This window comes from Tachysurus fulvidraco, chromosome 8, assembly GCF_022655615.1.
Source record: "Tachysurus fulvidraco isolate hzauxx_2018 chromosome 8, HZAU_PFXX_2.0, whole genome shotgun sequence".
NCBI lineage: Eukaryota > Metazoa > Chordata > Actinopteri > Siluriformes > Bagridae > Tachysurus > Tachysurus fulvidraco.
The window spans coordinates 24,370,245-24,384,091 of record NC_062525.1 but is presented as its reverse complement, the minus strand read 5'-3'; the positions used below and the strand labels follow the sequence as shown (position 1 = coordinate 24,384,091).

At 42.1% G+C, this 13,847-nt stretch overlaps 1 protein-coding gene across 2 annotated transcripts in view; it reads right to left on the bottom strand.

Annotated features, from left to right (window-relative positions):
• Positions 1–5,835: 5,835 nt before the first annotated feature.
• Positions 5,836–13,847, bottom strand: part of scn4aa (sodium channel, voltage-gated, type IV, alpha, a) — a 31,781-nt gene continuing 23,769 nt past the window's right edge. For both annotated transcript variants that reach the window (XM_027163295.2, XM_047817850.1), the window contains 8 exons: positions 11,783–11,956; positions 11,529–11,651; positions 10,452–10,730; positions 10,125–10,178; positions 8,570–8,707; positions 8,367–8,471; positions 7,950–8,220; positions 5,836–7,853 (listed from right to left, as the gene is read on the bottom strand). In XM_027163295.2, coding sequence (XP_027019096.2) covers positions 6,562–7,853; positions 7,950–8,220; positions 8,367–8,471; positions 8,570–8,707; positions 10,125–10,178; positions 10,452–10,730; positions 11,529–11,651; positions 11,783–11,956 — 2,436 coding nt within the window. In that variant the 3' untranslated portion in view covers positions 5,836–6,561. The remainder of the gene's footprint in view (positions 7,854–7,949; positions 8,221–8,366; positions 8,472–8,569; positions 8,708–10,124; positions 10,179–10,451; positions 10,731–11,528; positions 11,652–11,782; positions 11,957–13,847) is intronic.

Genomic DNA, 13,847 nt, shown 5'->3' with positions numbered 1-13,847 from the left:
TGTATGTTTATATACAGATGTGTGGCATAAACGGATCGCAGTAGAAACGAATAGAATTCTAACAGCCATCTTTAGTCAGTTACCGGGTTCAACGTAGACATGATACCGTACATAAATGTTGAGAAAAATAATGAAGCTCATGCTGGAGATGAAGATTCTGAGTAAAGGGATGGCGGGATGGCGGGATGGATGTTTCATTCGAATCGGATTAAAAGCAGGATCTTTGTGCAGAAGACATTGTTTTTAACGCTCAATTCTTGCTTCGGGTGACAGAATATTTTGCTTGTTGAGAATAAATAAATGATATTAACATTACTAAGGACTGAAAACAGCCCCAGTTCTTCACGAGATAGTGGAAAGGTTCCTTTGAGATTTCTCTTTTATAAATCTAAACGGTTGAAGATTAAAGGTCTTGTGCAAAAGCCCAAGCTTGTCTGAGGCAGCTTTGTGGTGCTGGGATTTGAAAGTAGTCCAACATCTTAACCGTGTTCCTAATTGGGTCCTCTGTGGTTCAGATCTGGTGCTTGAGAAGGTCATAGGAAGGTCACTAGTATCTCCGCGGTTAAGATGTCTGAACATAACCTGGTGCTGCGAGGCTCTGAACCCTCAGGTGTTTGAGCAAGATAAATTGAAGTCTTTGGATAAGTGAGCTGGCTAAAATGCTGTAAAAGTCACAAGACTATCGGCATGTCCATCATCATGCCGATAGTAGCCGATCATTAGAAGAATTCTATACAGATTCCCATATGTACTAGCTCAAGTTCTGTTCTGCTTCGTGAAGAATTCGGACCTTCAGTGAGAACTTACCGACTCCATGCGGTCTTTCAGGACAACAACTGATCGCATGAACATTATGAACAGCGGCTTCATTGATTCCTCTCCAGTTCTTCTCTTTTTCTACCCATCCCGAGGCATCTAGAGATTGTTCCAGCTCCAGTTGTGTTCCGCTTCATGAAGGTTTCAGACACTCGAAGAGAAGATGGCGACTCCATGTGGTCTTTGAGGACAACAACCTCCTCATCAATACATAATTATCAGACTGTTTCTGACTGTAGAAAGGACATTAGGGTTAGGGGTTAGGGTTAGGGGTTAGCGGTTAGGGTTAGGGGTTAGGGTTAGGGGTTAGGGGTTAGGGACATAATCCTGTTCCTCTTGGTGAGTTTTTTCTCACCAAGGTCACCTCAGTCACCTCAGACTTGTTCATTAGGGATAAATACAAACACTCTCACTCACTCACTCACTCACTCACTCACTCACTCACTCACTCACTCATTGTCTACCTCTTATCCGAACTACCTCGGGTCACGGGGAGCCTGTGCCTATCTCAGGCGTCATCGGGGCATCGAGGCAGGATACACCCTGGACGGAGTGCCAACCCATCGCAGGGCACAAACACACACTCTCATTCACTCACACACACACACACACACACACACACACACACACACTACGGACAATTTTCCAGAGATGCCAATCAACCTACCATGCATGTCTTTGGACCGGGGGAGGAAACCGGAGTACCCGGAGGAAACCCCCGAGGCACGGGGAGAACATGCAAACTCCACACACACACACACACACACTCCCCAACCCTGCAGGTGTGAGGCGAACGTGCTAACCACTAAGCCACCGTGCCCCCCCTCCTTAAACACATTTAAATATAAATTTCATATTAATCTTGAATATTTTGTACTATATTTCTTATGTTCTGTAAAAATGTGTTGAGACAATGTCCATTGTTAAAAAAAGCTATAGAAATAAAACTGAATCGAATTCTATACTAATCTCAGCCTACATTTCAGTAGACGACTAGAGATCTTTCAGTTCTCCATACAGAGCCTGAAGCTGTGAGAAAATGGATAAACCTGTTTTGGTGTTTACACATTAACGACCAGGTGGTTTAGTTAATTCATCAGAAGAAAAAGAAAGGCTTGTGTTTCTTCCGCTTGCTTGAATGGACCAAAATAGATATGATGTGTGTAGGTAGATGAGTCGGGGGTGGAATCCTCTGAAGATTTATTAAGCATATCCGTCTTCAGCTAACTGGAACCGATTCATTAGCTGTAACTTGTATAATTTGACATCAATGATAAATAGCAGGGGCACGGTGGCTTAGTGGTTAGAATTCCCGCCTCCGCCTTGTGTGTGTGGAGTTTGCATGTTCTCCCCGTGCCTCGGGGGTTTCCTCCTCCACCGGTCCAAAGACATGCATGGTAGGTTGATTGGCATCTCTGGAAAATTGTCCGTAGTGTGTGTGTGTGTGTGTGTGTGTGTGTGTGTGTGTGAGTGAATGAGAGTGTGTGTGCCCTGCGATGGGTTGGCACTCCGTCCAGGGTGTATCCTGCCTCGATGCCCGATGACGCCTGAGATAGGCACAGGCTCCCCGTGACCCGAGAAGTTCAGATAAGCGGTAGATAATGAATGAATGAATGAATGAATGAATAGCCACATAAAGCGTAAAAGTACAATTTATCTACTGGGGTTTTAAATAGAAGCAACTGCAGTCACAAAGGGTCTAACTTCTATTGCTTTTATAGTGACTTGAGTGTGTCGTATTCGGATTCCCCATAAGACATCTGTTGTTTGAGATGTGAACTGTTTGTGACAAGATTTTTCTAGATTATTCCAACTTGTGCACGTGTGTGATTTTAGGAAAATCAGGGCAACCTGTATGTTTGGATGTGAACTGATTCTCAGTCTTTTTCCAAACTGTGCTAAGGAGTGTTGCTGAACGTTGACCTTTAACATACCGACTGTTATGAGAGGAACTTGGTGTGCTTAAGATCTCCACATGACTCAAATCACACACACACACACACACACACACACACACACACACACACACACACACACACACACACACACACACACAGTACACAGTCAATAATCTGAACACATTATAGCAGAAATAACTACAAAAAACAAAAAACTATTAGCATGAAGTGCGCCATATAGTATTACTTAGCACATCGCTCTCAAGTTTTGAAGACAGTCAAGCGTGACATTTCCAACCCCGCAAACATTAAAAAATAATAATCGGAGAGTTGTTTTGTTTGGTAAGGATCACTAATCGCAATTTAACCAAATACAAAGTATTAATGTGTGTGTGTGTGTGTGTGTGTGTGTGTGTGTGTGTGGACTCCTTTATCATTTGTAATGTTGCTCCCATTTAAAACAGTTCAGCACAAGCCCATTTTTAGGGTCATGATTGAGGACAATGTCCCATCCAGAGACAAACTGTTTTGTGTTGAGCTTTCGTTCAAACCGACCATCGAAAATACCCTCTCTAATGAATATGTTTTTTTTTTCATTGGTTGTTGCCTTAAATCTTACCCAAATAGTGCTATTTTCTGTTTGGCTATTGTGTAGCCTCTTTTTTTTGATTGGCTGATAAGTGTCAGGCTCGACTACGAACTCCAGTGGAGACGCGCTTGATTGTTCGGTGCGGACTGATACATTTTGTGCGCTGCGGCTTATTAAATATATGATAAATAGTCCAAAAACTTTATGCATGAGAAATACAGTACGACGTTGGCGAGAGAGCGCGAATGCGTGACTAAAGACCGAAATGCGTGACTGTCACTCTCAGTGTGTGACGCTAGACAGCCCTGTTAGCATGTCCACTGTGCTAAACACTTATCATTGAAATATCTGCCAATTTGTTAGATGAAAGTCACATCTTTGGTATACAAATACAGAATATTATAACACGCAAATACAAGGGTAGTTAAACTATGAAAATGTTTTGAACAAAGCAGAAATTCCTGTCAGATTTGCGTTTGTTACCCGAGGTGAAGCGGACGCGTCGCTGTAAGTAAAAATAGAAACTAGAGTTATTAGAGGAGAAAGGCATCCAGGAAGTGCACAAAGAGAACCAGAAGCTTGAAGATAAAAAAAAAACTACATACAATAACGTATTCTCACTCTTTTAAATACACTTCATAAGATGGTGTAACAGAATTTAGGCTGTGGAAAGAAAAACGGATCGATCACGATTACAATACCATTAAATTCCAGTCAGAATTGTGTTAAATATCCATTTTATTTAAAACGATTGAATTATATAAAGAAAGGAAAAGAAATCTACCGGGTGCATGACATATATACAAGCAAAACAAGCTGAAAGCACTCGAATCTCTCTTCATAATATAATGTAAACAGTTCTGGATATATTTTACATACAGATAAATCGAAAGTGCTTCATTTATTAATTGGCACATTTTCAGGATTAAGACATTAATAATTAGGTTAAGACTTACACTTAAAAAAAAATGTCCTTAAGCTCACGATTAACGAAGAAAAAAAAAACCACAACAAATTATTTCTGACAGTCAATAAATTTGAATATTTCGCCACGATCGCTGATTATTTGAACTAGGAAGCCGTCTATGATGATTCTTAACACATAAACCGCAGGCACTGAATTCAGTAATATTACATTTAATAGCATTACAAACTGTAAACATTGTACAATAACATTACAGCCTAGAAATATTAACTACCCCGTGCTGCTCTGAACAAACTTTCTGGAAATAAAACAAAAAAAAAACGACAACAACAACAACAAAAAATAATACATATTTTACTTGACACGCTATATCTAATTTAAACCTAATCCTAAAATCCTTTATTTAGGTTTTATTTATTAGATATTCCAGAAAGACAGCTTGAGAAAAAAAAAAAAAAAAACCCTCAAAGAACCCTTACAATAAGGATATATTGATATCTAATATCAGCCAGTTTAATCTAATGAGCATGTCTCACAAGGGAAGGTGTTTAACAAAAAAAAATGGATAGATAAATAAATAAAAATAAATAAAAACTTTTTTTTGGTTAAAATTTTGGTCACAAAGTTCACAAAGTGCAACTTCATTAAGCACACATAAAAAGTATGGCTCTGTAACGAAAGACTAGAAACTATTAAACTTATTGCACTAATATAATCTTAACTAATTCTATTTATATTAATAACATTTATTTTGAAGGTCTAAGCCCTCTAGTTTTCCTCCTTATGTATTATTCCTCCCTTTATTTTCATACACGTTTATTTCGTTGCTATTAAATGTCGAGAATCGACTAAAAAATATCTCCCCACCTAATATAATTACATCTGACCGAACAGTTTTATCCTGATAGCCGACACAGACAAAAATGACTCGATCACAGAAAAAAAGGTATTAGCCAATATAAGGCTCACGAGAGATTACGGAAAGACAAAACAAATGCATCGAACTGTACATCATTACTACATAACTGTGCTGAAACTAATATAAGAAGAGCTTATATGAGTGGAGATCGAAGCCACGCCCCTTGATGATGTATTCGAGTGAACCACACCCCCTTTAGCAAGCATAGTCATTGACCATAGTACCTTAGTTTTTGTGTCATGATCATGAGAATAGCAGTAAAATGCTTATTATTTCAAATTAAGGCAACTTCATCACTTTTACATGTCTTAAGCCCTATTCGGATGGGATTAGTTTTACGTGGAGACGTGGGGGGTAAAGTAATTATTACCAGAGCTTCTCGGTGATTTTAGTCCCGTCCGAATGCACCATCTCGGTAATCATTACGGACAATGTCAGTAAAGATTACGGCGACTTTTACCTTCTGTAAAAAGGTTCGGAAAAATGACCTCAGGTAATACTGATCCCGTCCGAATAGACCTGCTGTAAATATGTACGGTAAAAAATTCCGTCATTTCCTGTTTAAAAGTAGTTTTTGGCGCGTTTTGCAAGCATGAAGGCGCTTGAAACAGGAAGCAACGTCATACGCACATGACGACAAGGAGGTTACTGTGGTGCGTAAAACGAGTTACCCCTCCCCCTTCTGCTAGTTTTACTGAGATGTCTTGTCCCGTGCGAATTGGCCAATTAATATTACTGTACAGACGTCCTGAGGTAAAATTGCATTACTCCACGTCCCCACGTAGAACTAATCCCGTCCGAATAGTGCTTTAGTAGACTGAGTGCATTCTCTACAGGAAGACACTACAGGAAGTATGTACTGTACTGTACTGGTTATGTATGCCTTATGCAGTTGCAAATAGTGCCCGATGTGACAGTATACGTACCTCCCATGAACTGAAACTGGCAGGCCATGAACTGGGGTCTAAAAATAGTGCAAAGGAAAGTGAGGCCCCGAAACAAATCAGGGTCTTGTTAAAGCAGTACTAGGGTGAAGGGTCAGGAAATACATATCAGTAAAAAAAAAAAGCGTAGTGGACACCTTCAAATGGTAAACATGAACGCACAAAAATACTGCAGATATTTTTAAGAAATGACAAGCAGCAATAATGTGACTAATCTAAGGTTCACAGGATGATAAGGAACATGTAGATCATCAACAAAGCAAATCGGCTCAAACAAAGTTCTATTGGGATAAAAATATATATATAATTATACTCTACATATATCGCTACTGGACACCAATAAACATCACCTCAGTGGCTCTCTAAAATTGATGTGCGTTTTAGAGCATCAGTATGATTTCTTTTTGTGCAGGTGATACTCCGGTTTAACACATCGCCCTCTGCGTAAAAAAGGTTAACACGTCTCTCTACTATAATTTGGATTCTTTTGCTGCCGCCACCTCTCGCCTCGAAGAGTCCTGCGCGGTTGTGGGTGCAGAACGGAGAATTACTTCATTCGTTACTTCTACTGGCACTAATCTCTGTCGGCCTAGGGCCCGCTGGTGGCTTACCGGCACTGTGAGACCAGATGAAGCGGGTTTGACTGGTGTAGGCCTAGACTTATGCTCCAAAGCCATAGCCAGCTCTGCATTGCTTCCGTAGAGAGCATTCATCTTGCGTGCTATCAAACCCTCTCTTTCGGGTGGCTCCTCATCATCGTGCCGCCTCACTTTTCTTTTCGTGGACCGATGCAAGAAGGATGCATGACGGATAGAGCGTTTGAGGAGATGTTTGCGGTACGATTGCTGGATCCGAATGGCTGCACGCTCCTCCTCCTTTCTCCTCAGAGTGGTGACGATGGGCTCGAAGGAGGCATTACTTGGGTTGTTCATCTTGAACTTTTCCTCAATGCTCACCCTCATGGCTGCCATCTCGGTTGTGTCTCCGAGGACATGTTGGGTGACGGCCAGCAAAATATCTAGACAGTGGATTTTGTCGCCAATTACGACCGGCAGATCCATATTGACCAGCGCGATTCTGTTCGGTTTGTGAATACGCAAAGGTTCTTGCAGCGCGTCAACAAAGGCAAACACGTGGTTGTAATCCAAAAACTGCGTCGCTTCTGTGTCAAACCTTTCCCAAGTCTCATTAAACATCTCAAAGTCGTCCTCACATAGCAGGTCACCGCTCTCTTCCTGGGCAACATTGAAGTTCTCCAGGATGATGGCAATGTACATGTTCACCACCACTAAGAAACACATGATGATGTAACTGCAGAAGAACATTATGCCCATGCCTGCGTTGCCACAGTTGCCCCTAACCTCTGTTCCAGGGTTTTCAATGTCAGGGTCACAGTCAGGAGGACCGCTGTTTAACATTGGGAGCAGTAACCCATCCCAACCAGCTGAAGTCGTGATCTCAAATAGGCAAAGGATGCTATTCCCAAAGGTCTCAAAATTAAAAATGTCATCAACGCCAGCCTCCTTTTTTACATAGGCGAAGTTAGACATGCCAAAAATGGAAAAGATAAACATGATGAGGAAGAGAAGCAGGCCGATGTTGAACAGGGCAGGAAGTGACATCATCAGAGCAAATAAAAGCGTCCTGATTCCTTTCGCCCCTTTGATAAGACGCAGCACACGGCCAATTCTAGCCAGACGGATGACACGGAACAGGGTCGGGGACACAAAGTACTTCTCAATTATGTCTGACAGCATGAGACCTTTGGGGAAACAGACAAAAAAAACAGTATAAGATTCCACCAAACAGTCTCAGAAGCAACAGGAACAGCACTGTATATTTGTTGTAGATAACTTACCAGCTATAGAAAGGATGACGACGATGAAATCAAACACATTCCATCCAACAGTGAAGAAGTATTGTCTCAGCGCCACCATTTTGAGGATGCACTCCCCAGTGAATACGACAATAAAGATGAGGTTAATCTGATAGAGAACGTATTCTTTCTCCACACTTTGGTCATCTGTCTCAATCATCATGGTAACCATGTTGAGGCAAATGAGAACCATGATGAAGATGTCAAAGAACTGCTGAGATATGAGGTCAAACACCAAGCCCTGGATCTTATTCTGGAAAGTGATGAACATAACGGACAACTATTAGGAAAGAACAGTAACCATGCTGGGTGATAGATAAATGTCTGATAGTAGGGTCAAAAAATAGTCAAGACTGCACGAAGAATGCAGTCAGTTTATTCCGAGTGATTTCTACACACCGCAGGGCGAGGTATGGGTTTGACAGGCTTCTTGGATCCCAGCTTTTTCATGGCATTGTAGTACTTTTTCTGCTCCTCGGTCATGAAGAGATCTTCCCCACCGAAGTATAGAAGAAATAACAAATACACAATTATTTTATTATTTTCTAGCTATGGTAAATCAACGTTTTTAGGATTTAAAAAAAAAAAGAGCTGGTGCTCATCTTTTGCTTTTGCTGATTAAAATTGTCGATGATGACACCGATGAAAAGGTTGAGGGTGAAGAAGGAGCCAAAGATGATGAAGATGACAAAGTACAGATACATATAAATGTTAATCTCATATGATGGCTGTTCTTCCACCTGCAAGGAAACAGAAAAAAAAGTCATTTAAAAGAAATTGTCACACCGAGCAAAATATATAGAACGAATTTCTTTCAAAGGTGTAATAATAATAAAGGTGCAAGCTGCTGCTCCATCAAGGTGGATTGTATCCTCAAGCAGAGGCCATGAAAACCTTTTCATACACCCTACCATATGGATAGAACTTTTTTAATAAAATTGCATAAATTTTTTTAAATCCATCCATTCTCTAAGCCGCTTAGCCTACAGGATCCCAGGGAACCTGAAGTCTATCCCAGGACTCAAAACAGGGTACAACCTGGACAGGATGCCAGTCTAACGCATGGCAAATCGCAATGTGGAGATTAGAGGTCTTCACGAGTAAAGTTAGATCCGAAAACCCGAGGTCCGACCCGAGACCCGAGCGAGTTCGGGTCTAAAAGTTTCACGTGTGCCTCGTACACGGGTTGGGTATAATAATAGAGGCATCGGGTCTCGGGTAATGAATGTGTGAATGGGTTTTTAACGAACGGGCCAGAGAAGACCTGAACTACTGTATCTCGCGTGTGTGCATTGACTCGAGTCCTTTTCCATCCTCTCTTCTGTCAATCAATTCTGAATCCACGCTGTAGCGTTTACACTAAAGTAACATTCGAGTCCAGTCGGGTCAAGTCGGACTCGGGTCAAATTTTTTCGGGTTTGTCTCGGGTCGAGTCTTTCTTCAAAATATATATATATATATATATATATATATATATATATATATGCACGTCAAGTTCGGGTAAAAAGTGATTTGGGTCACTTCGGGTCAGGTAAATTTTTTTTAGACCCGAGAAGACCTCTAGTAGAGATCCCAGTCAGCCTATAACACTGTCTCTGGACTGTAGTTGGAAATTGGAGTCCACTGAGAAGACCCCAGCGGCACGGGGAGAACATACAAGCTCCGCACACACAGCGAAGACAGGAATCAAACCCCCAACTTTGGAGGGGTGAAACAAATGTGCTAACTACAAGCCACCATGCCCTTTGATTCCTGTTTATGTATTACATTTATATTTTTTTGTGTGTGCCAAAAAGGTCTAAGGACTCCTGGTGGTCTAGTGGCAGGATCCTGCCTTTTCCACAGACCGGGTTCAATTCCTGTGCAGGGAGCAAGTCTATAGACACTGAGGAGTTAACTCTCCCAAGTTTGGATGAAATGGGAGGGTTACATCAGTAAGGGCAACTGGTGTAACACCTGTGACTACTCTAATATGCAGACGACACAATGTAACACCTGTGACTACTCTAATATGCAGACGACACAATCTGCTTTGGTAGCCCTGAATAGAGAGCAGCCAAAAGAACAGTATTTGGGAGCCTCATTAATTAGGGTTAATGCTCTTTACTGTAATAAAAGATGCAGATATTTATACATTTTTAAAGACAAACGAGTCACCTCTCTAGAATCCACTGCAGCATACATAATGTCCATCCAGCCTTTAAATGTGGCCTATGACAAGAAACGGAGTTTTCAGTATTTGGAAAAAACAAAACAAAACAAAACAGAAACTACACACTATTAAGGTTAATTACCGTGGACCCTCTGAAGCAAGGGAATAAAGACAGAACAATCAAAGTTAAAATGTTTTTTTCTGAACAATAAACATGTTAAGGACTGAACTGCAAGCGATGACGATCCATTGTAAACAAATGTTCCGAAATGATGTCAAGCCTGTATTTATATCTATATTTTATATGTTATCTACACTAAACAGAAGCTCACCACTTGTAGCAGGGAAAGGTAACCGAAGCCCACGTTGTCATAGTTGACCTTGACGTTGACCCAGCGTGTTTCATTAGTGAGCATTAGTGCTATGCAGTCACTCTTGTTGTTCACTAGCTCAATAGGGACAAGTTCTTCTGTGGTGGTATTAATGCAGCGGTAGAATTTTCCAGCAAACAGGTTGACCCCCATGATACTGAATATCAGCCAGAATATTAGACACACCAGGAGCACGTTCATGATGGAAGGAATAGCACCAACCAAAGCGTTGACTACCACCTGTATAGATATATAGTCATGAGATGGTCATGATAAGCATAGATCTCAGGGTGAGGTACAGACATACGAAGAAAGATACGATGTGAGTACTAATGCCCCTTTTCCACCGAGGCAGTGTGCTGGTTCGGAGCCAGAGCCTAATTTAGAACCAGTTCTTTCTGTTTCGACCACCAAAGCACCGGCTCCGAACCAGAAAAAGTGGTTCTTAAGTAGCACCAAAACGTTGCTGGTCTAGACTTAAGAACCACTTGTGTCAGGAGCTGGGGGCGGGGCTACTGTTAGCGCATTTGATAATGTACCTTAAGTATACTAATGTTTAATACACTTTTACTTTACCGCGATATGATACATTATCAGCACACATGATAGTAGGTAGCTACATGCTAAGGCTAAATTTTTTTCTGTGTTAACTATAAAATAACGTTAAGTACTTTATCGTTCACAACCTCCATTTATACAGATTACACGGAGCCGCACGTACACGTTTTATTCGCCGCGTTTGGATGCCAATGTAGGTTCGCAAAGCCATGAGCATTAACAGTAAAGTGACATCCGCCATTGTTGTCGTGTTTGTGTTTGTCGCTGCTGCGCTAACGTTGCTGGGACACGTGACACGTATACAGTGACGTCACACTCGGCGCTGTGATGCTCTCTAGCCGGTGGAAAGGCAAACCGGTTCTTAGAAGCTTCGCCAGTGGAACCAACATTGAGCCAGCACTAGTGCTAGCTCTGAACCAGCACCCGGTTCTTTCCGGTGGAAAAGAGGCATAAGACCTGTATATTTCAACTTATACTCACCCTCATTCCTTCAAATCTGGATAGTGCACGTAAAGGTCGAAGAGCCCTAAGAGTTCTGAGAGACTTTATAGGCCCCAGCTCTGAGTAGCCCAACAAATTTGCGGTTAAACTGATAAGAGAAACCTGAAAAAAAAGGATGAAAAAAATTTAATTGTTATGTCACTATTCATTTTTAAAACCATAGAAATATAAACTAAACGATCAGTTGGACAAGCACGCTGCTACCTAAAAAAAATCTCAAATGATGAACTTACGTCAACGATTAAAAAGTCCAGCCAGCACCAGGCATTGGTGAAGTAAGTCTTGAAGCCATATGCGACCCATTTCAGTAACATCTCTATAACAAAAATATATGTGAAGATCTTGTCTGCATACTCCAAGATAATCTTAATCACCCTGCGACGCTCAATGTAAACGTCCTCAAAGGCCTGAAAAAAAAAGTACAACAATTAAAAATGGTGATTTACTGAAACAAAACCTTCCAAAAGTCAACATCCAAAACTCAGGGCCTCAGCCATTGATTCGTTAAATACCAAATCTCAGTCAAGAATTAAAGGTGCACTTTTGGCTGAAGGTGCATTGTCAACCTTAGGCTATTACTAATGTATGCACATTATTTTTTTAGCAAGTGCTGTGAAACGGAGCTGGCAGAGCCTGTGCCTATCTCAGGCGTCATCAGGCATCGAGGCAGGATACACCCTGGACGGAGTGCCAACCCATCACAGGGCACACACACTCTCATTCACTCACACACACACACACACACACACACACACACACACACACACACACACACACACTATGGACAATTTTCCAGAGATGCCAATCAACCTACCATGCATGTCTTTGGACCGGGGGAGGAAACCGGAGTACCCGGAGGAAACCCCCGAGGCACGGGGAGAACATGCAAACTCCACACACACAAGGCGGAGACGGGGATCGAACCCCCTACCCTGGAGGTGTGAGACGAACGTGCTAACTACTAAGCCACCATGCCCCCCACCCAAGTCTTGAGACTGTATTTGTATTTCATTTTCCAGAGTTTACAGAAAGTAACACTGAAAATCACTCGCAAAAGGATAAAATGACCCCTGGGGCTCAAAATCAGTAAAAATCTGCCAGTCTCCCAAGTCCACCTCCACCACACATTCACACTGGGTTCTAAACTGGTGACAAATACAGGCAAGAGGATTCAGATGGCGATGTGGAGGCTTTCCGATTAATCAGAGTCTCTTGCCAGCCTCAACCGAACCAAATACAAAGCCCTCCGCAAATTCTGCCATCACTCATCACTCAAGAGCAAGCTGAAGACTGACCGGCATTCCAGAAACTGTTGCAGTCCCACCATCCAGACACTCAAGAAAATGACCTCCACTGACAAGCTTGATGCCTCCAATGAGCATTTCAAACATTCACCATCTCACTGGGGTTTGAATTGGTCCTGTGACTCCCGCTCTTGCTCTTGGAAGCCGAGCTCACCGCTAAGCAGTGAGTACAGTCAGTACAGCAGTAGGTCAGCCAAAACACCAGAGTCACAGCAGCTGAAGGATCATCTATTCATCCCCTGTTGTCCGAGGAGCAGGAACCCAGCGTACAGTAGATTGTTGGGCTGGTGGTACTGCAGCACTTCAATGATTGACTCTCAGCAGAAATAACAGAGACGCTGGACAGTGTCCCAGGACATGCAAATCTTTGCACTAATAAACTGCTCAATCACTTTTAATCAACAGTGGATTTAACCAGAGGACAAAGACAGATTCCTTGATGCCTATGTCCTAAAGAAAACCAGGCTTTTCCTCTCTGCTTGGGCTATATATCAACTACCTGTCTATTTGGTTTGTTTAGAGTCCCAGCCAAGCGATAGATGGTTTTATGGATCTGCGCATTTTGAAGCAAATTCTAATGACAGTGACTTATAGTAATGATTGACAGTGACCAGTCGGTCAATTGGCCAGTCGTTTGGTTGGCCATCCTCACACTTACAAAACTACCCAGAAGGATGCCCCTTTGCCCTTTTTTTTAAATAATCATGTCCCACTCTAGTGGCTCCAACGCATGAAGGATGCAAATGTGCAGGTCATTTATTGGTATCTGGAACTTGAAGTTCTATGTGGTTCACAGGTGAAGGGGCAGACTTGTCTGTGGTGGTTTTCCTGTCTCTGAGATGGAGCCAGCTTGAGGGTGGTTGATTCCTCAGCCTGAGTTGGCTGGTGGGGGTATGTGGTAGATAGGGTGTTGTCAAGAATCGGCTGTGGGTGGAAAGAGGATGCGGGTTTAACCGGAAGGTAACGTCATTCTCACCTGTGTGTTATTACTTGC